We start from the raw sequence: 27,931 nt of genomic DNA on the forward strand, positions 1-27,931 counted from the left end.
ACAATTCCTGATCAGTAATGTTCATTAAATGTGAAGATATCCCTAAAGCTTAATAATTAATGACTGAGGTTAAACGACTTTGCAACAGCTGCAGGACATACCGTGCAATCACAATCTCTAAAGTTTAAACACATTACGAGCTTTTCCAGTTCATAGGTTTTTATTCTAAACTCACTTCACTCCATCATCATTGGGAGAAAAAAAAAAAAAGTACCAGCTCAACTATCCAGTACTTAAATGACAGAGAAAATGAGGTAGTGTCACAGATGTTTCTGTAACACACCTCTGCCTCACCACAGCAGCAAAGCTACTCCTGCATTATTTCCATTAAGCAGATTTATATTTAGATATCCTAATAACTGACTGATGATGAAAAAACTTGTGCAACTTGTGCTGTGGACAGGTGTGCAGCATAACCATTTTCTATAAGGAAATAGTACCAAAAGGAGCAGCTGAGGAAACAGTGTTTGCTATGACATACAGAGCCATTTGCCTTTCTCCTTTCAAAGTCATCATTTGCTACAGCATTTTTAATTTGGGGAGGGCAGAGAGGCTCAACCACACCATTTTCTTGAAGCCAGTTTTATTGGAAGTGCTAACTCAGCTCTCCTATAGGCTTCCACTTACCCCATATTGCAGTATTCCCTGAAGAACAGTCATAGTGAAGATAACAATTCCAGCTCTCCTGACTTCAGGTGAGCTGTGACAATTTACACCTACTCAAGACCTGCCTCCCCATGTTTCCATGTTGAGACTGACATAAGATAGCTGCATCACTAGCTGTTCAGAAGAGAGCACCAACAATACAATAAATCAGTGAATTTGCTTTTAGGTGGGAGTTTAAACCTTTTGGATTAATTAAATCTTGCCTTTAGATGGCAAGAATGAAATTCTTGTTTGAGAATTAAGTAACATATGAAATGGATCCGAGATTTTCTTAGAACACCTGGAGTATCATAAAAAGGCATTTTCCTCATTTTTTGCACTCTTCTCTAAGCAGAACTTAATTTGCACATGTGAACTGTCTGTTAGGTTCACCATTCTTCTTGCTTTCTTCAGCTCCCCACAAATTAATACAAAACTTGTCTCTCACTTATGGGCTGTATTGGATATTCCATCTCATGGAGTTACCAATCCTCTCTTGGAGCAAAAAGGTCTGAAGAAAATGGGAGCAGATGTAACATAAATCCAGTCTGTCTTCAGTGCAAAGCCACTTCTTTCATCATTTGTTTTAATTAAGGCTTCACCAAAAAGAAATATATAGTACCATCTTTAATAGTTGAAAATTAGCACACTCCTTTCAAAATAAATGGTCCAGGAGTGACTTTTGTGTCTTTACCATCAATTGTCTTCCTGAACAAAGTAGTATCTCACTGGTGGCCCTGGCAAGTCTTCCTCTCCATCAGTCTCTGGAGCAAATGATACTGTCAAATCCACATACTTCTTGTCAGCTGATGGTTTTACAAGCTTTTGCATCCTACAAGGAAATGAAGAACAGTTTGTTAACATTACAGAAGGAGGATTTACAACGGGAATTCAGAGCCAGACTAGGATGAATTTCACTGCCAGCAATGAAGCCCAACATATTAGAAGCCACATTAAAATGGAGAACAAGCTGCCTCTTAATTTTGGCACTAAAGCTGTTACTCTGAGGTACAGCAAACAGTATTCCATTTTCTTGATAGATTTAGCCCATTAGTGAGTTACTACACTGTTCACTAACAAATGCTCTGTACAAAAAATCAAGGACAAAATGGCCTGTTTCAGATGAGATGCATTACCAGCATTTCACAGAATCACAGAATTGTCACAGTTGGAAAGGGCCTCTAAAATCACCACATCCAACTATCAACATTTGCCCCCCCCAAATAAAATGTTTCTCATTATCTGTATTACCCACTAGAGCAAGTCCTGAAGTGCATCATCTACACTGTTTTGAAATACTTCCAGGCATGATGATTCCACCACTTCCATGGGCAGCCCATTCCAGTGCCTAACTGCTCTCAGTAAACAAATTCTTCCTCAATCCTTGATTCCCTTCTCTGAACTCACTCAAATTACAACAAACTGAACAGACTTCTAGAAATCTCCATCTGTAAGAAATACATTAACTCCTTCCTGGATAAGTATTCTCATTTTTTCAGAGCTAAGATGCAAAATACCAGTAGTAGTTTTAAGCCAGTTGAAAAACACTCGATGAGTCTTGTTCTGCTTGAACAAAAAGTATGTTCTTTCCCCTCAAAAAATCTTACTGTCAGACTTCTTCAGGTTTCTCATTCTGGCATCAGATTGAGTAGCATTTTGTAATTCACTTTCTTCTTCTTCTTCTTTTGTCTTTTTTAAGAAATTACCTTTCTTTCTTTTCCAAATATTAGTGACTAGCAACCACTTAGAGATGACACTGCTGTCAGACATGTCCTTGTGATACAACCAATGAACAAAATTTATATGTGCACTCACATCCCTCAGTCCATTTTCCAGTTATACTTACGTCAGCTTTAATCTTTTAATATGACCTGGCATGACAGGAACGTACAGCATTTTGACTCCCTGCACAACCATAGTTGGTTCAATTCCATATTTCTCCTGGAATACACAGATTAGAATTTATTAAAAACTAGAAGAGCTTCACAAGCCAGCAGATACTACTACTGCTAATACTACAACTACTTATGCAAAACCATAGGATCCAAACCAGAAAACTTCCTAGCGCACAGATGCTGACAGAAGTTTTATTAAGATACATTTGAGCCAACTGAATTAACAGCAAATTTGAAAACAGGCTTGGAAGCTTTTTCTTAAAGAGACATTCCCATTGACATTAGTTCTGTCTTGAATTAACCCAGTATAATAGATGGTAACTTACTCTGACAGCATTTATGAAATCCAATAGAGTAAAATCCTCTTTCCCATAAATTGTCCACCTGTCCCAGATTGTAAATGATATCCCATTTCTGTTTTTAAAAGAAGAAAGGTTGCTTTTTACTTTAGAATGTGAATTCAGGCACTTCCTTAAAATGTGTATTGAAGGACTGCTATCTCTTCTAGAGACTTACTAATTTATCTTGAGCAAAAAAATCTCTTTCCTCTCTGCTGCCATTTCTCCATCCCTTTGACCTGGCTAAGCACAAGACACAGTAAGAACTCTGAGTAAACATGGTATCTGGCAATGAACTTACTGAGTGTTCAGACCTAATGAAAAATTGTATTGACTAAGATGCAGAAGTGTGTCCAGTCTGTGCAGACAGGATATTTATTAATAACCAGGCCACACATCTAACTCATCTTAATTTTTAAAGCCTAACTAGCAACAGCTTCCACTAAAAACAAAACTAGACCTGTAACACAACTGTTTTTAAAATTAAAAAGGAAAGAAATGTATGTGCTGCATTTTCCAAACACTGACTTATTGAGCAATATATTATGGGACACCCTTGGCAATACTAAAAATATCACATCTTCAGCAGTATGTAGTAAATGGATAGTAGAGTTTGACAGCAAGCAGTAAATGATTCATGATCTTCCAAGTTTAAATTACAACAAAAAATAACCCTGAATATCTATAAGATTTAACTGAAGTATGACCATAGTCTGTGGTACCCTTACAGTTCTGCTGTGTGAGAACACAAGACCTTTATCTCATCATCTGGATTTAATAACTATACAAACTTCACACTTGCTGTAACGTCTCACCAGGTTTTAAGCATCAATTCCCAAATTTGCACATACTGGATTTGCATTGTCCTTCCTACCTGATTTCTGTTCTTCTTACTTCAGCAGTTTCTGTAAAGACCATTATGGGGATGGCTAGGTTCAGAAAACAGTTCTTGTATGCACCAGCTGAGTAGCCACCAACAACTTTGATGAGTTCCAGTGCAACCTGCAGTAAATAATCCCATACTAACATGAGACCAAACACAGGTTTTTAGGTACTGTGTTATCAACACCAGTTTAGTTAAGAGGTCAGCAACTGCAAGGGAACTTCTCAATGCAATCAACTCTTGTCCAACTGGCAGAGCTTGTCATATCTGCATATGCAGCCCAATATGCCACAGAAATCAATCCTGCTGCTAATATAAATATTTATAATGTTCAAAAGTGTTCCTAATTAGAACTCTTCCAAAGTTATTTAATTCAAGACATCTCCACAAAACATGCAGTTCTGTCGAGGTGCATGGATATGAACTACGACTCCACAAGAATGGATCCTCTCCACTCCTGGCAGTGGCACTCTGATGGAAGTGAGTATTATTGCAAGAATGAAACCAAAATGCTGATCTCCAACTCCTCTTTCCAGTCAGCAAATCAGAATAAAAGCACAAAGGGCTTATGAAACCTAAAACCAAGAGCAACTTTTTGTATTACAGGATAAAAAAAAGACTTAAGTTTCAAATAAACCCCTTTCTTTGTCAAGGTTCTGCCAGGGTAGTGTTAATCAACATCCAGACAACAGTGGACTTAGGCAAGGAAGAGTAAAAGAAAGAAATCTGCATTTATGTATTTTAAAAAGCATACTCACCAGCCCTGACACTGCAGCAGTAGCTGTTGCAATTGCAGGAATAATCTTCCCAGCAATGCGTTTTGTTTTGAACCGATCTGCTGGCTCTATGTTGTACATCTTGGCTCTTAAGTTTGATGCTGCTGTAATGAAATCTATATGGCCATTACTATCATCATCTTTTTCAAAGGAGATGGGCTTCATTCGCAAGTCACCTGCTCATGAGGGAAAAAAAGAGCAAAAATTCTTATTGGAAAATTGGAGCCATTCTAAATAGAAGTTATTGATTAGCCAGTTGAAATGTCACATTCTGGAACATGATAAATCAACTTTCTTTCCCATGATAGAAGTAGAAATGCCCCTATCAATACCAGTAGTTAAAAGTGAGTAATGAAAGAAGTATCAGCAGAGCTCCAAAATCTTATTTTCCTTGCAACATGAGGAATAGATTTTAGACAGCCCTACGGATGTTTCTTATACCATAGCTCCATCCTGTGAGAATTCCCTCTATAAGCTTTGTTCATCTGTAGCCATTTCGCTCTGGACTTTGAAGCACAGGAGACAGAGGTTAGAGTTGGCACCCCATGGGATGGGTTAGAGCTAACCAAATCTTTCTCCCTTGTGCTCACAGGCTAAAAATGCATGCATGTATTTACTGTTGCCTAGTGACTTCTCCATGTGGCCAGACACAAAAAAAGGGATTTGAGCATCCTCATTTTAGCACATTAAAAGATGCTGAAGAAGACTCTAATTGCCTGCACAAAATAGGATCATTTCTGATTGAGTCCTCAACCTTCTCATACCCATATCACTTTCAGACCATTTAGGATCCAGCTGTCACCTTTCTACTCCTTACAGTTTCATTCCTAGCTGCCTGCTTGCTGTCATTAGGGTTGTATTTAAATGCAACCATAACAGAGAACCCTAAAACTTGTTGGAATCTCAAGCACAGAAGCATAGTGTAATATCAAGCAACAAGGACAGCACTTCAGAAAACTTCAGACATCAGGTATCTGCTTTCAGAATTACAGAACTGCATTATTCCAAGACACGAACGTCATGCTACCAGCAGTGCAATTGCAAGATGTTACCAAGCTATGAAACTACTCAGTTCACTGCCCACTACTAACTACTCACTTTCCAGAGCTTCATTGGATAGTATAGACTTCTCCAGCTGGAAAATAGCATTTCTTTCATCTTCACTGCTGACTGGAATATGATCTGGTTTTCTTGCAGTTTCATCAGTCTGTACAACCTGCAAGGGTGTGAAGTCCTTGAGTAATAAAATACATGAGCTGTGTACAGTGCAATGTACTAGATTTCTTGTCTTTCCTCCCCAGTTCAAGAAAGATGTCACACTTACTGGAGTAAGTCCAGCCAAGGGACACAAAGATCATTAAAGGACTGAAGCACTTCTCATACAATGAAAAACTGAATGCTGGGACAGTTCAGCCTGGAGAAGAGAAGGCTCAGTGGGATCTTATCAATGTGCATAAGTATCTTCACTAGTGCCCACTGACAGGACAAGGGGGTATTGACACAAACTGAACTGCACAGAATTCCACAGGAAACATTAAAAAAACCCCAAACTTTAAAGCAAAAAGAAGCAGAAATGCAAGAATTACTTGGAGATGTAGGACACTGCTTCTGGATTATTTTTTTCTTTAAACTAACTACCACACTTACTTTGTTTGAAGGTCTGAACTCTGGTACCTTCACAGCTGAAACAATCTTCAAAATAGTCTCCTCTGACAGATCCTGTTACAGTTTTAAAGAAAATTAATTTAAATTCACATCTAATCTAAAGGGTCCCCAACAAAAAGACTGTATATACAGTAGCACAGAGTGGTGTGAAGTGCCTAGCACTTGGAAACTGAACAGAGCTTAAGTATAAACATGCTTTACAAGAAGATCCAGTTAGAAAGAAAAGGGGTAACAAGAAAACCAATGAATAAGTAGCACAGAGACTGTGAATAGTAAAAAGTAAACTCCCAGATCATAGCTAAGACACTTAATTAAAGAAATGCCTTACAAAGGTGTTCTTTCAGCTCAGCTATTATATTGCACAGGCAATAGGTCCATCAAAATAAGAATTCCCCAAGTTCAGTGCTAACTGAAAATACCCAATACACTGTTCACTCATGTCTGCCTTAGGCTAGAGATTTAAATAAAGGCTACACATAAGCAGTTGCTGAACAGCCAGTGCTGAATGACAGATTACCTTAAGAATCACCTTTATCAATTCTTGGAAAGAATTAGCAACTGCACATCAGGCCAAAACTGAACAGGTACATCCAAGTTATACGATGGGAACATTGTTGCAGTATGGATTACCTTTTCTGTGAAAGGAACACAGTATACTGTTGCAAAGAGTTTTGCTGCGCTCACAATGAAACCATAGTGCCTGAAGAAAAGAGGAAGATCAGTTATTTGTTTTTTCACTTGCCTGAAGGTTTGCAATCATATTCAAAGACCTTTTGAAAACACACAGAGAGAAACAGAATTTCCACCTGCCAGAGTACACAGTCCAAAACAGATAATAGATTGAGGGACACAGAAGTGAAGAGTTATTTAATGGAAATCATATTTCCTTAACGTCTGTAGTCAAGAAAATGACTAGTCACAAAACATCAGTATGATAATAAAACCTCAGAAATACTTTGTTATTTGCCATGATCTCAGTTTTCACCCAAACTAAAAATAGCACTCCAGAGTTTCTCAAAACAGGTGTAGATATGCTTCAGATAAAAGCTTTTTAATACTTCAACCACATCAAATTTTTAAGTTATCTAATATCCAAGCCAGATCAGTCCCAAACTGTGAAGAAGAAAAGGGTTGCCTCCACATGGTCATCTTATGTAGTAAACTTAATTTGGCACATCCTGCATTTCCAGAGAGAGTCAAATTAACTGCAGTGAAAGTATGAGACAGCTCATCAGATATGCTACAGTGTAAGACTATGCACTAGTACCTATCAAGTACCAGTCCAACTGCTAGTGCTATGAAGCCATTTCCTTGCACTTTCTGCTCTAGATGAGTTTTATAGGATGCTATAAAATACAAAAGTGGCAGTAACAAACTTACAAAGGATCATTAAGTTCAAACTTCACTGGGAAAGGTGGCCTCTTGGGTGACTGCCAAAACAAACCTGGTAAGAAGACAGACTTAAGATGAAATCCTACAGAATCAGGAACAGCAATGCATGATGTATGCTGTGAATTCACAAGAGGCCCAGAGGAGCATTTGTACTTACTTCCATCTTTTAATCGTGTATCAAGGGGAAATGAATGAAGAAGCTGAAGAGCCTAGAGGAAAATCCAGACCAGCTTTAACAAGTTGTCATGAAAAGATGGACATGACTACACTAAATCAAGCTTTTTTAGTAATGATGTCAATTATTTATAAAGATTTAAAGACACTTCAGTACATAGTTAAAGTGATATAAAGAGTTAAGAAAATCTAAGTCACCTGTGTCAAGATGGAGAGCTTGAAAACACAAGAACTGTTAGAGTGACTTGCCCATTTATACACAAGACAAAGATGACAATGTCACCACACCTCTCCTAAGCCCAAGCAAGACATTTAATCCATCAAGCAAAGTGTTCCCCCCAACCCTGTTGTCACTTTAGGTTTCTTGCATAACAATTCACAGTTGGGAATGCAATGTTTTCTTAATGTGTCTGCTACCACCAGGGCTTTCGTACACACAGATATGTGTTATGTTCATTAATATGCAACCTCATGATTACATCTTTCCTAAAAAATTACACACACTCAAAATTAAAGCAACACTGTGGACAAGATTCTCAGAATGACTGGCTCTTATTTCAGCCAAACTTTCTGTGACATCTTCAGAAAAATCAGGGATATGAAGATTAGTTCAGTAACAAAGTTCACTGAGGGAAAAAAACAAAAGCCACATCTGCTAATGCTGCTGCTCTGGAAAAACACAATACCTGGCAGCTTTACAGTTGATCAAGAAAACTGCATGGACACTACTGAACAGAGCCATTTGGAGTGAGTTAATAAACCAGACTTTAAAAGTGCTACAGTAGAAAGAGGAAAGGATGCAGCATTTAATAAGTTTCAAGTACAGTTTATTTATAAAGAAGGGATGGAAGTGAATGCAAAGACTTGGGATTTTATTCATTAGGGCAATCAAGTTTTCTATAATCCTTATCAGTCTAGAGCCACCTAATTTCCTGGTCTTACCTACCTTATGGCTAAAATATTTCTCAAATTTTACTCTTGCTAGTTCCACACACTGAGTCCAACTTCGGGGTCTTCTACTGAGTGTTTTAATTACATGAAAACAGCCTTCTAAGCTCTCCCCTGCTTTTATTCTCTAGATAGAGAAGAAAATATGAAAATATTAAAATATTAAAACAGACAAGATTCCTCCCAATCAATAATAGTATGTACATTTTTAGAAAGTTATAGGCAAAAGGAAACCAAGGGTCATTTTGTGAAACCCTATCCATTAAGTGATCTTCAGTGGGCTTTTGCCCAGGTGCTGTGGCCTACTCTATTAATTTCTACCCAGTCCTATAGGCCAGAAGCCACCATAGACTGACAAGAAAAGGTATTAAAAAATTGAATCTAATTTATTACACAGCTGAATTCACTAGAAAATAAGTATTGCCTTCGTATTTCCCAGCTGACTGCAGATCAGTGTGACATCTACTGTACAATCACTGGCAGTACCTCAGTATTTCTGGTATTTCTACATCATGTACAGTGCACAAATGAGCTAGAGAAGCAAACCATGCATAAGACTGGCCTTTAATTATGAGGCAAAACAAAAATAGAGTGTGCCCATAAAAGATCAGCTAATGACTTGGCCAAATAAGCCTTCAGGTTTTCTGAATAAAATCAGAAAAAAACCCAAATATCACTGAACTTAAATAGAATTAAAATCCATAAAGCATGAGTTTAAACTCTGTATTTTACCCTGTCAGCATTCCCCTACCTGTAAAACTTCTTCTGCAGATGGATAGATTTGCCAGAATTTGTTAAACAATGAAGGCTTGTGAGAAAATGAGCTTTCAAACTAGAAAATAAAAAGAACAAATATGGTATTTTGCAAGAAGTATATCAGATCCTTTCCAAAACCACATTAAGTTATGCTGAACACTTGTAAGCTTATTACCTTACCTTATCTCTTGCCCACTGTATGGTATGCTCAATGGCAGCTGGGAAAGACTTCAAGGTGCAAAAAGGTATTTCTTCTTCTGGTGGATCCCTCTGTAATTACAGAGTTATTTGTAAAAGCAAGCTTATTATAGTATATTGCTAGTAACAGCACCAAGAATTTCTAGATTATGTAAATTTAAAACTCTATAAAATACAAGGTAGCTTATTTATGTTTAGAACACAATTTGTTTTATGAACCCTAACATACCACTTCCTCTTTATGAAGAATAGCCTAAACTCAGCACTGGAAAGCAAAACCAAGCTAACAAATAACAGAGTAAATTGCCAGGCAGCTTTTCCAGGAAGTGTAGTTTGCATTCACATACACTCTCAACATGAAATACTTCACTTGAGGCCAGAAAGACTTCTTTCTGGACCTGAGCAAGACTGATAGGATGCTCAGAATCATCTGTATCCACATGCCACCATTTCATGGTGTTCTCAACCACCAAGTTCCTATCTTGCAATGGCAGTTTCCCAAACACTTAACCAAGGGATACTGCAAGGAGTTTGAACATTAATTTCCCCCTTCCCCATTCAAACAGAATTGTCATGAATGCCTGTAGAAACTGGCAGAGTAATTCCTACTATAGAGGCTTGTTTCTCCTACCTGCCTGAGGAGGTGGCAGTCACCAACAACAGAATGAACAGGCAGAAAGCAGTTCTAAGGAAGAAACTTTCAAGTACAAAACAGTTTCCAATGCAATTGTGGGATGAGATTCTTATTTGTAAAGGAAGTTTCAAGAGAGAAGGAAAGCCAGTCCCTTGGAAACACCTCGAAATTGAGACTTTTTCCAAAGCCTTTGTTTCAGGATTTGTATGGTTTGGTTTTAATTACTGGCCTAGATGTAATCATCAGCTAGGGAGCAGACATTATGTATAACTCCAGTCTGCTCAGATTTTATTTCCCATGAACTTTTCCTCAGAAATCAAGAAGGAAATTCTTCCCTAAGAGTTCAGATCTTCAGCAACTCAAAACAATTCAAACAACTGAAGAAACAGAGGGCACAATGTGACTGGATACAGAAGTGGTGGTCCTAAAACACTTACATGACTATTATAGGACTCTGTCAGATGGGGCACAATAACTTCTGTATGTCCTTTTGTTCCCATAGTTCCAGAGTCGATAAGAGGCCGCAGGTTTGCTACACAACGACTGACATGGAAAGAATACACATTAGAATGCAGTGTGATCGCAATACTCTTGCCTTGCAGACATTGCCAGAGTGCAACCAGAACTGACTGACTTTAGGCAGTTTCAGAAAAGTGGAAGCTTACACCAAACTCAGGAAAAGAAGAGCTTAAACAAGAGCAGCTACTTCACATTAGATCAGGATACCATAAGCCTGAGCCTACCTGGATTAGGAGCATTAGTGATTATTTTTACATGTAAACGTCCCTACTTATAAATGTAAAGCATATTCTTATGCATAAATAATTCAACCTGAAGACTGCAACAGTATTCTCTCCCTTCTCAGACTCTGGCAGCAATTAATTTCCAAAAACTCACTCCAAGGCTCTCTGCCACGTAAACAGTAGTAAGTGGGCAACAGCATTTCCACCACAAGTATAAACCCCTTCCTCCTTCCCCAGCCAGTATCCCTATAAAGGAGCAAAATAAATCTGAATAACTTGCTACCAGGTCTTAAAAGCAGCTGCAAATCAGGAAGATTATAAATAACAAAGCAGAGTTCACAAAAGAACATGAAAAGAAGTCCCTGCTTTGTTTCCACACTTACCTATCAATGTATCTCCTTGCCTCAACATTGTCCAAAGCTGTCACAATCACATCTTGCTTGGTATAGAACTCATCACTGTAAGTGTTCTCAGTGGCTGGACAAACTTTATTGATATATGAGTCAATCTTTAAGCAAGGATTGATGCTCAGAGTTGCTTCTGCTGCAGTATAGCTTTTAGGTTTCTGAAAGTATAAATACATATAAATATATCAATAATATTCAGATAAGGAACACCTGGGACACACAAATATTGACATCATTTGATGATTAAACAACAATTCCCATTGAGGTACCAATGTAGTTTTAGGTATTGTTTTAGAAGACACTGGACTTCATTACTCCCTTAAAGTCTTTTCTGGCCAAAAGTACACACACTCAGTTCATCTACTGGTGAAAACACAGGACAGGGAAACACAACAATAGCCCAGGAAGTTTATTGAGCAAGAAATCCTACCTGAATGTGATGAGGTCGAAAAAGAAACTGCCTGTTCAGGTTGGATTTCTCTATCAAGTCTGGATCTGTAATTGTAACCTAAGTCAGAAGGGGCAAAAGGAACATCTGAAGTTACAACTTAAGTGTAGTATTGAGCAATTATCTTGATTAAATCTCTACAGAAACTTGTCAAAACAAAGCACTCCTGTTGGCATCCATTCTGGTTAACAGCTCTGTCTGACTGATTAAATTTAGTTTAAAAATCAAAATATAGCAAGACTGCTCCAGGTGTGCTCAGCTTCTAATCTCCCTCTGCTTCTACTATGTACTAAAGCCATTTTACTCTCCACATAGAGAATGACCTTGAAAAAATGCTTAAGAATTTTCACATTATAAGTAGTCTAATAATTTAATTATTTCTTGTCCTGTTACTTTTTAATACTGAAAGTGAAGAGGTGAGTTACCAATCCTTTGTCTTGTCCAGTACCGACACCAAGAAGTGCAAAGTTCTTTAGCATTTCACAGCCTATTGCCCCACAGCCAACCTAAACAAAAATGATATTTTGAGAGTTAGAAATGTAAGAGAAAACCATGAAATCACTTCACTATAAGTGAAAACCACAAATGTAATAGACAAGTCCCGTTACAGTTTTGGACTATTTATTCTGCAGTGGCCCACATCCTCAGGGCAGCTCTCATTTTTAACACAGTGGATGTTTACTGTATTAACAAAGCATTTGCAAGAAGTGTTAACAGTGTCAGTCCAACTCACCAAGAAAACATTCAAATCACGCAGCTTCTGGCACAGAGTTTCTCCAATGCAAGCCCTCAAGGCATCATATCTATCTCCCCTATGCAGACACAGGTGACAAAAACAGAAAATTACTATGTTGCCATTTATCACACCAGTATCAGTGATGCCCAACTGCACTTTGACATAACTGAGGAAATCAGACTGAGCCTGCTATAATTCCTATTCCCCCCATGCTCAAACAGGACACACACACTCAAGCCCAAACCCATCCCTTCAGCAAACAGCATTGAACTGACTTTGAAAGACATTTTCTGTGTCTCTCACACTGAGACTCAGATGTGACCAGCACATAAACCAGGAGATTGTAGTTATATTTACCGTGGAAGAAATTCTTCAGAGCTCATCTTTTCTAGAGGTGTTAAAATGTCTAACATATCTATATAGAGCTGCAAAAAAACCCAAACCAAACCAATTAAAAAAATCTGTGAAAAACATTGTCATTTTGCTTAAAAAACTAAAGTATTTTCAATGTATAATGTAGAAATTTAGAAGCACAAAGTTTCTACTGTCAGTGGAAGACTACAGCATTCAGTTCCCTACAGTTCACAATTTCAGTTGACAAGAAAAAGCACTTAGATGAAGAAGGGAAAAAAGCTCACTGAAACGTGAGCTGCAAGGTTTCAACTTCTTCCCAGCAGATTACTCCTCCAAATTAGGCTGTGAAGTTTTTAAATCCAACTTTATTCTGACACTTACTCCAAGAGCCTGAAAACACTGCTCTTATGTACAGTAGCTTAAGTTGACATCTGCCCTATATCCCCCATTTGCAGTCATGCACTGACAGGCCAATGCTCTCTTTGCTTGTGGGGAAAAAAGAATGTGTTGTCTAAACCCTAAATATGAAAATTTTAACTAAAATCAGCTATTCCACACATAAAAATCTTTTTTTTCCTAAATTCAGTCTCAAATATATAACACAGGGGTTGCTCAGGTTATTTTCATCATAGAGCATATACACACAACCATACAACATACATATCACTGTACAAAATGAAGATCCAAAAGCAAAAACAGCCTTACCCACTGCTGCAGTGGAGAAAACTTTCCTGTTACTGCTTTCAAGACTTCCTGGCTAGCAACACCACCCACTGCTGCAGCCAGAGGAGCCAGAAATCCCTGAGCAGTCCTAGACAGCCATTTCACTACATCTCCATTCACCTGAGGCTGAAAAATAAGATGTAGTAACAACAGGTTTATGCTTTCAATTGAGCAAGTCAGTGCTTGACAGTGTCATGCATGTTTGTTCTTCAGTAAAACACAAATTATTTCATTCTGATGAGCAAAAATATTTCCAGCTATTACAGACCACTGCAATACCCTGTATTTGTAATCAAGCATAAAAAGCAGATTCACATAGCCAGAGGATTCAGCCTTCATGTCAGGTGAGCATGTGGTTGAACCCATGCTGAAACACCATTCTGTTTCCTCACAAGACCTTCAGAAATCCACCTGATCCATCTAAAGATGGATACAAAGACCAGAACAAGGTCTTTGAACAAGGTCTTTAGAACAAGGGTGAGCAACTAAAGCACGACCTTTAGGCAAGTAAATCAAAGAATAAAAAATGACTCATAATTATGATGATTTCTTACTTACTTTGTTTTCCAATGTTTCACTTATAGACACAGCTATTTTCAGCATTTCCTCAGCATCTTGAATGCATCTAGACACCAGGGGACAAAAAATAATGATAACTTAAACATTTCAGAGTCCTTCTAGAAACACAATGCACAGAGAAGAATGCACTAGATACAGTAGGAAGAGTGTGAAAATTTATACTGGCTTTAAAAGTGAGCATTAAAGATGCATTTCTAAATGTTATGGTTAGGGCTCAAGCACAGGAGTCTCAGGGGACTAGCAACTCCAGTCATAAGATTTATACATTTTAAATAATATTTTTTCAGCTTTTCTCAGTGATGACCAGTGATAGGACAAGGGGTAATGGGTGTAAATTGGAGCACAGGAGGTTCAAGTTGAATATTCGAGGGAATTTTTTTACTGTAAGGGTGACAGAGCCCTGGAACAGGCTGCCCAGGGGGGTCGTGGAGTCTCCTTCACTGGAGACATTCAAAACCCGCTTGGACACGTTCCTGCACGATGTACTCTAGGTGGCCCTGCTCTGGCAGGGGGGGTTGGACTAGATGATCTTTCGAGGTCCCTTCTAACCCCTACCTAATTCTATGATTCTATGATTCTATGATTTTTTCTTGTTCAACTAAAACTTAGGTGAGAAAATTACAGCTGAAAAAAATACTAAAAATGAGAAACAAAGCCTTCAGATCATTAAATTTAATCAATAAGCTACAATAAAGTTCAGGAATCCCTGGAACAACTTTTCCTTATTAAGCTCACAATGTGGAAAAACTGGAACAGAGGAGGACTTCCTTCTGAAGGATTTTCTGTCTACCTGGGCTTGAAAAGTGCTACTGCTGTATTGGAAAAGCCTTATTCCCAACCTAGACATGAAGATGGTAACATTTTTCATCTGGATTTCAACTTTTCCTTTCTGTTAAGTACCAGACAAACCAGGTATAACCTGCAGCACATCAAACCACTAAGTACAGTAACAGGAGAGACCTCTCTGATTCAAGGCTTAGCAACACAAGGCTCCTGCATTACCCAATGTTCGGTCCACGACCAAAGCTCTCTTGGAAGTGGTTCAAGGCAAGCATGGCAACATGGATCTGCAAAGGTGCCTGTTAATGTAACAAGAGTTGTTGATGAGTTACAAACTCAAGAAAACTGAAGGAAACCAAAGAAACTATTTGAACTCTTCTGTTATCATTTCACTTCCTTAACTCTCTTAATCATAGAGCTGCAAAAAAGTATAAATAGCATTAAAAAGTGAATTTGAAATCCTTTCACTACAGTTTTGACAAAATGGGACTACTAAATATTATTCAGTTGTAACGCAATACCCTTCACACATCCAGTATCAACTTCAATAAAATTCAACTTAAAAGTCCTAAAAAGACTTTAATTCTAAAATTAAATGCTGTCATCTTCTTTTAACTGGACACTAAAATGCATTCCATTTTGTGAAGCATCAATAACAAAGCCCAGTATTAAGCATCAAAGGTAGAAAATTAAGCTTAATCAGGACCTTGCATTATCAAATAAACGTAACTAGGATTAACATGTTTTAGTTTCAGATTTTGACGAGCCAGTTTGACATGCCTCACATGTCCATAATACTTAACTAAAACTGTGTTAGAAATAAATACTGCCAGCTTCCTCTCAGATTTTAAAAATACCCCTGAAACATCTTTTCAAAGAAAAAAGAATTTATACTGTTAACTCTGTTAACTCCAGTTTCCAACCAATCTGTGATCAGCTTCCTGTGATTATCCCAGCTTTGATCCCAGTGTGATTTGTTTCAACCAAACAACATTAATTACAGGAAAAATCACTGCCTCACTTTCATAAATTAAATATTTATCAAACCCTGAGATTTTAAACAGCAGGATGAGCTATACATTTACAGTATACAGGTAAATGCTATTATTTCACACAGAGCACAGTTAGGAAATTATATTGTTCTCCACAGAAAGCTGCAGATTACATTCCATGTAGTTTAAACATGAAAGAATTAATGAATGCCCAAATCCCCACATCCCAATTACCTCAGGCTTGCTAAAATCCGCAACAAGGCAAAGTGGATTTTTTATCTGCTTCTCCAACCGTTCCTGGAAAATTAGAATTCCTTATAAAAACACACCCACTTAAGAACAGTCACTGCTACCTGACAAAACAATACTCTTCCTGGAGAGATTAAGAACCAAATAGCTTTTCTTAACAGCACTGCTATTACTCTCTACCTTACCAATGCCACAAAAGATGCATAAAATAATAATCTGCTGCAAGTTTTGTCAATCAAAAATGGTCAGGGAGATGTTTTACATCCTAGTGGTGAGACCCATCTCAGACTGCCTTGAGGTTAGAGAACAAGTCCTATAGGAGAGGCTGAGGGAACTGGGATTTAGTTTGGAGTACAGAAGGCTGAGGGCAGACTTTGTTGCTCTCTACAACCACCTGAAAAGAAGTTGCAGCGAGGTGGGTGCTGACCTCTTCTCCCAGGTCCTAACAATAGGACTAGAGGAAATGCCCTGAAGTTATACCAGGGGAGGTTTAGACTAGGAAGAATATTAGGAGGGTTTTCTTCACTGAAAGAGTAGTCAGGCACTGGAATGGGCTGCCCAGGGAGGCGGTGGAATCACCATCTCTAGACATATTCATGAAATGTGTAGATGAGGCACTTGAGGACAGGGTCTAGTGGGCATTGTGGATTCTGTGATCTTAGAGAACTTTTCCAACCGTGACAACTCTGTGATCCTGTGAGGATGGCTGCTGGAGATATTACAGGCAATTGGCTCTTTGCTTGTAAAACTTCCTCACTCAGGAAGACCAGGAAGCTATGGCTTCACAGAGACAAAATACTGCACTGTGCATTCTCAGATCAGAAGCAGCTGAGCCTCACACAGTTTTTTAGAAGAACGTTTGAGGGCAGACAGGGTCTATTTTCTGCAGGCCCAAAAAAGGCACACAGTACCATGAAACTTTCACCCCTTCTTACACAAACTCATCCAATTGTTTCTTTTCAGAGGCCACCAAGAAACCTCATATTCATAGGACTTCATGGTGTCCCCAGCAGATATGCTGCCTATATTTTTTTTTCCTTTACACTGGCAGGTAACTTTAAAGTATTTCCTAGTCTTTATGGTTTAGTAAAGCAGTATCACTATTCTTCCCCAATAAAAGTAGTGTAAACCAAAATTGCAGGTAACCAAATCACTTATCTGATGAACTTTTTTTTCCAGTACTCAGACCATTAACATTCAAGAACTTCATAATTGCAAGCACACACTTACAAAGTAAAATATTTTGGGTGTCTTCACTTGGACAGCTATGCCTCCATGTAAGTAAGGCTCCATATGTGATGTATCACCAATGCTGAAGGAATAAGGTGACACCACTGAAAAAGACAAACAGTGACTTGCAATTAAAAGTGTCATTAGATAATATAATTCTATATACAATAAAGTGGGGTATTGCTGATGTTTTTTATGCTGCACTTCTGACTGTGCAAACTTGCTTTAAAAATATAAACATAACTGATCCTCCTCACTAAAAGGATTGTCCCTCTCTGCCAGTTTCTGGGCCAAAGTATTAGTTCCACATGATCTGTTACAAAATAAACTTTTTAAAGAGGCAGCAGATTTAATAAGAATTCTGATGACCACAGCTCTGTAGCAAAAATTAAATCACTCTCAGTTTTGTTTTGACTGTGTCCAGTATACTGCTCAGAGCAGGATTTTAACCCTGTGAGTAGAGCACAGGCAAACAAAAAGAGCAGCTGGAGCACTGCTGTCACATCTCTGCTCTCATACCACTGCAGCATAATTCAAATAGAATAAAAAGGCACAAAAAATGTTAACTCATGGAAAACTGAAACAAAAAGGTAGATCATGATTGAGAGGAATGAACCAAACACAGCACCAATATTAGCAAAACATCAGGGTCCAGAGAAAACACCATGTTTCAACCACGTTTCAAAGGTGCTGTTTTTGTCTCAGGCTACAAGATAGTTCAAACCAAACAGCCAACCCCCAACCTCCCTCTCTCTTCTGCTGCAGACAAACAGGTATTCAGATCTGGGAATGGGGCAACTTCCCAGCATCCAAAAGGAACCAAATAGTATGCCTTGAGACATGCACAATGCAGACCAAAGCAGGATAAACATAAACATGAGAATCACTTCAAAAGCATGCTTAGAAACAAAGTGATGTCAGTTCATCCCTGTACACTTAAAACCCAAAAACCTAGAAGGCAAAACAGCAACACACAAAGTGGTGTTAATTTAGTCCAAAACTATGAAGGAAGCACAGGCATTACAGAGCCCTCCAAAAGGCAAAACAATTTAATCAGCAAACCAGTAACTAATCAGAGAGGCTTCCAAATAGTTTTCATCCACTGAGAGCTCCCACTGCTCCTCAAGCAGCAAGATGACTTTGGAAAAGACTTGACCAAATGGAAATGGAACCAGGAAGACCTTTGCACCAGAATGATTTTTTTCTGCAAGCTCACTGGAGGTCTGAACAACTCAGCACTCTCTCAGCTACAGTAAATGACACTGGAGTGAGCTAAAAAATAACAGGCCAAAAATTAAATACCTTGCAAATGAGTTAGAAACAGTCTACCTGTTATTTGGTGTGTGGATCCATTTAAGCATGACATTCCATTGACTTCCCGAAAGGTTAAGAACTGTCCTGTTTCAAGCCTGTGGGGATGATTTTCAAGGCAAGTGACAACACCAGGATTTGACTGAAAGCAAAAACTGCAAAGTTAGTGTAATGTCATGGAGACAGCAGTACATTGAAAATAAAAGATTGCCATTTAACTCCCCAGTTTGGCCCATAAGAAAACCAAACAGGAACACCTTCCACTAGATCAGAAGGCTCAAGACCCCAGCGTAGTCATGCTTTACCACAGACATAGTCATTATTAAAAAAAAAAAAAAAAAAAGCACAAAGATTTCTATCCCTTACTTGTGTTATATTTGAAATGAAGATCTCCTTTGGCTCCTCTCCTGTTGTATCCAGCACTTCAAATTCATCACCAAAGTCACAGAACAAACGTGAACATATTCCATACACATCTGCACTGATGAACTATGAGAGAGAGTAAAAATCATGAGCATCTCTAAAACACCACAAGCCCAAGGAATGATTCACCTCTTACTTTCAATCTTGTCCAGGCTTAACTTCTACAGTGGAAACTTGTCACATGTACCCAGACCACTGACCTATATAGCACAGCATTCAGGACAGACTTTGAACCTGCAAGAGCATTTCAGAATCCCTAGGCTAAAACCAGGAATTGCATCAAAACACAGGGGAGTGCAGCCATTTCCACCTAATTTACATTTGGTTTAAATATGTTCTTCTGAAACAGTTACAAGTTAATGGTGAAAACTGTTTGTTTAACAGAGCTTTTGCTTCTTTTTGTTTTGGTTTTTGGTGTTTGTTTGGTTTGTTGATTCTTTTGTTTGTTTTTTTAACAACCAAGCTATAGTTACCTGGGCTGGTATCCAGATAACACCAGACACAGGTAGAGAGTAGCAGCAGTGTACTCACAAAGCTCCTACTGCTCCATCAACATGCTGTGAGAACTACAGAACTACACAGAACTACATTCCTCATAACCATCTGTTTCTATTTCTGGGTAGAACATGTTGCTCACTGTACAGATCACTTTGTATTTAATTTTTCTCTTACCTTAATAGGTGGCTGCTGAGCATGACAGAAGTCATTAATCTTCTTCTGCAGCAACAGACTTACTTCAGTCAATATGACACACTGAACAAGAACAGAAATAAATCTTAAAGACACTGAAAGCAATGAAGAGGCTATGGAAAAAAGTACTAACAGTGAGTTACTCAAGTGTTCCATTCCTTTCCCACACACATAACAGAGAAAGCAGTCTTGAGCCAGTTTTCTCATTGCACATTAGAACAGATGGGTGACTGCTCCACAAATACTGGAAATAAGATGAGCAAGAGAAGAACAGCAAATCCCCATTCTTTTTTGTTGCTGTTGTTTGGCTGGGTTTTTTTTAAAACAATTATGAATCATCTCATGGAAAATGTTGATCTTGAATTTTAGATTAAAGTTATCAAAACAAACACACATGATACATATCAGTGTACACCAGAAAGTCTGCTCAAGCTTCAAGTACTGGTGATTATTATATTGCAGCCATACAATTTCTGCAAGAATCCTTTGATTAGGATACTACTAGGCTACAAGGCACTGTGTCCCACTCAGATACACATGGCATATTAGAGCTGACACATTCAGAAATTTGGTGAGCTTGGGTATAACTGATAAAAGTTCTCAGCTCAGACTGAGACACACACACACAGCCAGGAAACAGCTGACTAAACAACTGAAAACATTCTCACTCCATCAGAGGAGCTTATGTTTCATTAGGTAAATACATACACACATACATAAATGATAACTTTAATTATATAGCCTCACTTTCTAACTGCCACAGAACATCTGTGCTATGTAGCTGCAAAAAGTAGTCAGATTCACTTAAGAACGAAGAAAAAATAACAACCTGCCTGGTAATCTCAGCTATTTATTGTCACAGTAAACTCCTTAAGTATCTAGGAACACAAAACCACTGTTGCAGCCTTGCAAAAATACATAATAGTCCAAATACAAATCCTGCTGCTTTCTTTACATCATCTCACAATGCCCTTTAAAATCTTTTTTTAATTTTATTTACTGATCTAAAAAAGTCAAAGTTGTTTGCTCTGAGCAAAACTTCACACACAACTGCTTTAAGAGTGACATACCTGGTACTGCTTTAGAAAAGACAGATCTGTGGTTTCACAGAGTGGCACAGTTGATGCTGCTACATGGACATATGGATTGAGTTCTGCAATACGAGGAAGTGTGGCCTCAGCCCTGAAAGAACAGTGACCTTCATAATTTTATACCAAATTGTATTTTCAGTACAGAATTCCACACCACTCATGCCCTACAAAAGCTCCTCAGGCAATCTCCTGGCAACAATCACCAGCTCATTAATTCACACTTAAATTCCTAGCAGCTCTGAGATAAAACAGCTCTGTCCAATAAACAAGAGGATTCACTGATGGTCTGGGGCCATGGCTGTCTGGCACAGATGGCTGAGAAAGCCCAAGGAAGAAATACACCCTGGTGCCCATTTAAATTAAACTTACATTACAAGCTCCCAGCTGTGAGAAGCAAGATGTTTGACTGGGACAGGACTCCAGCTCCAAGATAGGGTTGTTAGATTCCAGAAGAAGGGCTTAACAAGTATTTGACATGAATTAGCATCTCTTGGACAGTGAGCTGTTATTGTTGCTGCTCATGAACTCGTTACTCCTAAAAGTTCAGTCCTCCCTCACTCCAAAGACTACACCAACCTGTTTCTTTGACTGGTAATATCATCCTCATGGATAAAGAAGTTGATCCCCAAATCCTGTTTCGTGCACTGCTTGGTGTCATGAACTGTAAGAGCCTAAGAAAGTTGGACAAAAAGCATTGGAAGAAGTGTACATGGTCAGAACATCCAAAAGGATAAAATGGAGGACTAGCACTGCAGAAGGTTAATTGTACCATGTATAAGAACAAGTTTCTCCAACCTCTTATCCAAGAAAATTCTTACTGCTTGAGAGACAGAATCAATCTGGAATATGCAGTGTATTAATATTTTCCTCCCAGTTTGCGCTGATGAAAGCATTTAAATATCAAAGATGATTTTTGCCACACTGCAATTAAGGGACAACTGCAATCTGCATATTGATGGACTCCCAAAACTATAAATTCTCTTTTTTCATTAGAAGAAAGAGTTTTAAAAGACTTCTCTCCAGTAAACTTAATCCCAGAACGAAAAAAAGCAGTTGTTGGATTAAAACACCCATCCATCCTAAAATCCACACAGAAGGACTCTGATGGATGACAGAACAGGTTAACATATTTTTAATAGCTTGCCTTTATAGAGTTTATACCACTCCATTTAGGAGAGGCCACTTTATACAAAAGGATTCAGTGTCTGATCAGCAGCTGGCTGAAGTATTATATGAGGTATTTCTGAGTGCAGTGGACATTAACTTAAGACTCAGACTGTATCACTAGAACATCAAGATTATAAAAGTTTTCACCTCCAGGTTCTAAAATGTTTTGCAGCCCTTCAATGAGAGAAGAGTTTCAGAAATTTAAGATTAACTATCAAGTAGTGTTTTCCCCTTCTCTCCAGCTCACACAAGAACACCCAACAAAACTGTTTTACATACCTTTACCCCAGCCAGAATGATATTTTTAGCTGAAAAAAAAAAGAGAAAGATACTGTTACAGATTTCTTGCAAATCTGTAATCGAATAGTTAGGTGGGTGGACAAGAACACCATTAAATTGCTAAGAACTTCACAGCTTAAGGGTTTGTTCTTTTTTAGGTTTGGCTGAAGAATTCTACACCACCACTGAAAGCAGAACAACATGGGCAAGGTTAAAAAAGCTCTCTGCATTTGTCATTTGTCAGCTGTTCATCCCACAAGTGTGATTACAGAGACAATAATGACAATATACTGCAAAACCCCATGACTCTGTTGTGGCATCTGGTGCTGGGTAGCATTAAAGCCAACTGAAAAGGAATTAACCCCAATAAGAACCAGCCAAGACAAGTGTTGCTCATAAAGAGCAACAGAAATTGTTAAGGAGTCTCTTGCACCAGAGTAGTTACTTATTTTTCACCAAATCCAACGTGCTCTTCTATCTCCCACCATGTCATTTGCTCCCTCTCACCCTGTCATTTCCTCCCTGAGGATAATTCAGGCTATCCCTGTTACTGTATTATATTCATTGATATTGATGCCTAAAGGAGTAACTTGGATGATCTACCCTCCCAAGACATGAGATTCTGGGTACAGGGATTGGGTCCTCAGAGGCACATTTTTCAGTCAACATTGTAATGTTGTTCTAAGAAAAAGCAAACCAGAGAAAAGTCCAGAATCTGTCCTGCATCTGCTGTGTTATTCATCTGCATCATGAACATGAAAATTCCCAGTTCAGGCATGGCTTTTATATGTAAATTAAGCTTTACAAGCATTCTGGGACAGTATGGTGGCATATACTTGTGTCTGCTTAAATAAATGCTACCTAACTTACCAATCTCCACACCAAGCCCACCCACACCACTCAGGAATACGTGGGACTGAGCCATCTTCTGCATTGCTGTGTCTCCCAGAACATACCTCTGACGACTGCAGAGAAGATAAATTCAGATCAAAACAACACAGAAATAAAGTCAAGAGCATAAGAAAGCAAGTCAAGAATTCCCAGTCACTTCCAAAAAAAGTACAAATACTTTCAGTTACTCTGTCATCCCAACCAGTTGCTAATTCAGTGTCAAACTGCACAGATGAGTGTGTCACTGGTGACACATGCACAGCCCTCTGTTTAACAAGCAACTGTACAGGGCTTTGGGAAATAAATATGTCTCAAAAGTTATATAGGCACTCACAGCCCAGACAGTGAAATGCATTTGATACAGAACTTTTCAGTGCTAAGTGTTAGAAAAGAGAAACAACTTCTAATTTTAAATCAGTGTAAAAGCTATTCAGTAGAGCAGGCTTTTAGAATTAACTGCTGAAGACAAGCAAGCCAAAGAATTTGCTATCAAAAAATCTTCAAACCAGAAGGTGCTGCAGCTTTGGTAGTGATATCCTGAGCTCTGAAAGACTCTTGGTTACCAACCATACAATTAAGCTATTCTAAATACCACCTTTTCCACCAAGGAAAAGTCTGACTTCCAGAAGATCCATGTCAAAAAGTAAAATGACACAACACAGGAAGCATAACACTGATTTAAAAAGAAGCCTTGTTTGCTCAGCCTTTCATCCCACCATGTTTTTCTAGGGATACCATTTGTGTCAGTACAGACTCTCTGAACTATTGCTGTGCCAAGTGATCTCAAGCTGCACCCAGCTAACAAATTAAATTAAAAATAATTTTGTAATCAACCAAAAAAAAAGTAAGACCCAATACTCTTAAGTCTGGAGGATAACAGAAATACTGATGATGTACATGAGGACAGAGAAGTATAGTAAAGATTGAGGAATAAATGAAATTATGGAGGAGATAAATTACCTAATGTCAAAGACAGAGGTGAAAAGACAGTGAAGGAGGATAAGGAACAAGAAAGACAAAAGTATCTACTTTGTCAAAGAGGAAACACGCTAAGGACAGGAAGAAAATTCAACATCTGCATTACAAATAAAAGGTATTATTTCTGTTTCCCAAAAAGCACACATTAGTGATGCCACTGGAACTTGGTAGAGCTTTTTTTACTGGTCAAATACTAATAATGGTCAGAAAATAGCTGTTCTGAGTCCAGTACAGGAACAGTTTTATAGAAAGAAGGACTATATCTTCAATTCACCCATTTTTCCAGCTGACTTTGCAAGAAGTGGGTTCTGTTTCACTTGCCAAACACTTTGCTTCTTTTGCCTTACAACAGGAGGGACACAGCAGCACAAGTACAGACATCTTTACCTAATCAGCAGTAGACAGTGCATAGTGTTTTCAAGTCTTGCCTTTCACAGTATATATAGTACTGAAAGGTCACAAGCAACACTTAAAAAACAGGTACTTACCTATACAAAGCATCATCAATTTCCATAGAGTCTGCTGCCATGATGCACTGTGATTTGTTTACACTACAAGGGTTACAGAAAGAAAATTCTGATTACATTGATTTCACAGTTGCCCCCCTACACCACCCCACTCAATTCTTCTGTTCAAGAACTGAAAACACAAAAGTGCTGTTACACATGAATTACTTTTAACATTAAGAAACCTACAGAATACCAGAGCATCTATGTAATTAAAATGCACAGAAGCCAGAAGAACCCACGAACCTTCAATAAATAATTGAAAATCATGGATAAACATACTGATTTCCCCACTGAGAAGATGCAAGACTTCTTGTATTTCCCACAGTTAAGATTTACTAAAAGTAGGATTTCATTTTATATTAACAGTTCCTAGCTGTTTACCTTGGATCTGCCTGACTGGTGATTTGCTTTGAAGACAGAAGATCCCTGAATGACTAGGAATAGTTATTAGTGCTGGATGATTTCTGTGTTAATTGGTAATCCTTAGGAAGCAAGTTACTGTTTTGGCTAGCTGAAGAAATCAGTACCCAAAGATCTGAAACACAACATTTAACTAAGACATCAAGTTAAACAGTTCATTGAGACTTTAAGAAAAAAGATCATTTGTGTTCTTAAGGCCTTCAGTCATTAGCAAAGAGTTTTTAATTGTTAAGTTACCTTAGTGATAAGTGAGCACAACGATAAGAAAAACTGGGTAGCTTTTTACTTAAGTTATACAGCTGGGAACTGGTGCTTCTTGAATGCCACCAAATACAGGATGAGGAAAACAGATCCCACGTTTGGCTAAGAACTTAGGCTCCTCTCACTGTTGGGAAGGTGCACATCTTACTTTAACTCTATACCCACAGTCTTGGACATCAGAGATGGCTGACAACCCTTTCTTCTACAAGACTAAAATATAAAGGCCCAAACATGGTAAGGAGTGTTTTCTCTGAGACCACAGGTATATCCTGAAAAAGCTTTCAAGGCAATCCTGAACAGAGGTTAACTCCTATTTACTATTCAGATGCTCTTGGAAAGCATTTTACCATTTCTGAAGTGTGGCATGTGCAGTCTGTCACTTGGAGACTACAACATTCTGACCTGAAATGTGTCCTTTGGATTGTTTATAGGAGGAATTAGAAAGTGCTGAATTAGTAATGGGCTGGTGTGGCACAGCAAGGGACACTGAAAGGCAGCCACAAACCTCACCAGTTAAGCTCTTTACACGGTGTGGATACCAACTCCTACGTGTAAGATATCACACAAGAAAGTCAACATGAGGCACCACCATCACAATCTACACCACCAGTGACTTCAGGGCAGCTCCCATGCCCATACACAACCAAGCAATACCAATATTAATGGATCAACCTAGGAAGCAGACCTCAGGCCAGAGAGCAACACACCTCATCTCATATGCACTGCCTTCAGTCTCTGCTTAGGTGAAAGCCTTGCTTTCAGCCACTGCCTGGGGCATCAGAATGGAAGTTCCTCTCAAAACAAGCCAGCACCCTCTCATAATGCCCCAGAGCAAACATCCTTTAACTGTCCCACTCCCCCACAAAAAGCAGAGGCACTCTTGGCTGCCCAATGTAAACAGATCATAGCACTAAGATGAGGAAGGTGATCCTCCCCTGCATAAAAACACCAAAAACACGCAGCTTCCTCTGCTGTGGTTGCTGACATCTTGATCATTGTGCCCTCCCGGACAGCCTCTTGTAAATGCAGATGTGTGATCAACGCACAAGAGAAGCTTCTCCACCTGTATTGTGCAGATCCATTTGGCAGTGGCTTTTCCGATATATTTATCAATTTCCAGTTCTCCTGAATTTTTTGTTACAACACTGAGCTGCTGTCAGTGTACCTATCAGGTACGGCAAAATCACAGAATCACAGAATGTTTATGTTGGAAGAGACCTCTGAGATCATCCAAGTCCAACCTTTGACTAACACCACAGTCAACTACTAAACCATCTCCTTAAAGACCAGGTCCAAACACTTTTTAAATGCCTGCAGGGATGGTGACTCCACCACTGTCCTGGGCCATTCCAATGCCTTCTAAATGGCTCCTTCCAGAAGGGCACTTAGTGGTACTAATATCAAGTGGCTCTAGGACAAAGTTTTCTCAATATATTCCTACATCCAAGCTGTATTTATCTTTTAATTTAACTGGTGCTGGATCTGCCTCAAAAATGGCACGTAATGGGGGAAGGAAGAAGCCATTCTAACATTATGTCCTAGTTCTTACCAGATACTCTACATTCACACACTTGCCCGTTTGCTTTTAAAAGCCAACTCCATCAGTTTTATGCCAGACTCTGTAAGAAACATCATTTCTCAAAGCCTCAGCTGCTGCTGGGACATAACGCAGGCACACAGTGAGAAGGTTACCAAGGGCCAAGATGCTCTGGAGGGCAGAGGAAAAGCAGAGGAGCTGGAGCTGTAAGGCCGTTTTAACAGCGTTTCTTACCTTCAAGTCAAGGCAGGCAGCAGAAGTATCAATTCCTTGTTTTTCAGCAGGCTGGGATGGCAGGGAGGCCTGGATGCATCCCACCTATCCAGGGTTTTCCAGAGGCGATCTCAGTCGGCGCAGTCTCTCCCCGTTCAGTCGCTGGAGAGAGAGAAGGCGCTCAGGCTCACAGCGGGGGATAATGGAGTCAGACCCACACCTCCCATCCAAAGAGGGACACCGAGACACAGCCGAAACCAAACCAACCCCGGTCCCAGCAGACCCAGAGCGCCCGGAACCCCCACCCATCTCGACGTCCCGGCTGCCGGGGTGCTGGGAACCGAACCGCCCTAACCCCGGACTCGGGGCCGCCCTTCTCGGGGGTCCCTTTCCTTGTCCCCGCTGCCCGCGCTCACCACGGCGGCGGCCTGGAACGGAGAATGGAGGCCCGGAGGCTGCCGGGGGAAGAGGCAGGAAGGGGATGGGAAACAGCAGCACCGGGGCCACGACACTTCCCCGCCTGCGCCGACATGAGGGGCCGGGCTAAGGCCGCCCGCCTCCGGAGGGGAGGGGTTGGGCAGCGACATGGCGGCGGGAGGCGTGCGTCTCCTTAGTG

General features: G+C 39.3%; 1 protein-coding gene across 1 annotated transcript; it reads right to left on the bottom strand.

The window, feature by feature from the left end:
- UBA6 (ubiquitin like modifier activating enzyme 6) lies at window positions 1-27,853 on the bottom strand. The gene is made up of 34 exons (XM_030450120.1): window positions 27,732-27,853; window positions 27,337-27,477; window positions 24,864-24,926; window positions 23,377-23,471; window positions 22,507-22,535; window positions 21,637-21,731; window positions 21,040-21,151; window positions 19,952-20,032; window positions 19,223-19,345; window positions 18,875-18,998; window positions 17,546-17,649; window positions 16,301-16,363; window positions 15,297-15,373; window positions 14,274-14,340; window positions 13,698-13,841; window positions 12,996-13,063; window positions 12,636-12,714; window positions 12,328-12,408; window positions 11,885-11,962; window positions 11,431-11,612; window positions 10,742-10,847; window positions 9,653-9,742; window positions 9,468-9,548; window positions 8,715-8,843; window positions 7,752-7,803; window positions 7,583-7,646; window positions 6,833-6,902; window positions 6,185-6,256; window positions 5,636-5,753; window positions 4,520-4,713; window positions 3,753-3,880; window positions 2,867-2,954; window positions 2,492-2,586; window positions 1-1,477 (listed from the first exon to the last, which is right to left on the bottom strand). Exons 3-34 carry the CDS (start codon window positions 24,902-24,904, stop codon window positions 1,342-1,344), a joined length of 3,066 nt encoding a protein of 1,021 aa, XP_030305980.1. The 5' UTR covers window positions 24,905-24,926; window positions 27,337-27,477; window positions 27,732-27,853; the 3' UTR covers window positions 1-1,341.
- Between the last annotated feature and the right edge of the window lie 78 nt (window positions 27,854-27,931).

This window comes from Calypte anna, chromosome 4A (assembly GCF_003957555.1).
Source record: "Calypte anna isolate BGI_N300 chromosome 4A, bCalAnn1_v1.p, whole genome shotgun sequence".
Classification (NCBI taxonomy): Eukaryota; Metazoa; Chordata; class Aves; order Apodiformes; family Trochilidae; genus Calypte; species Calypte anna.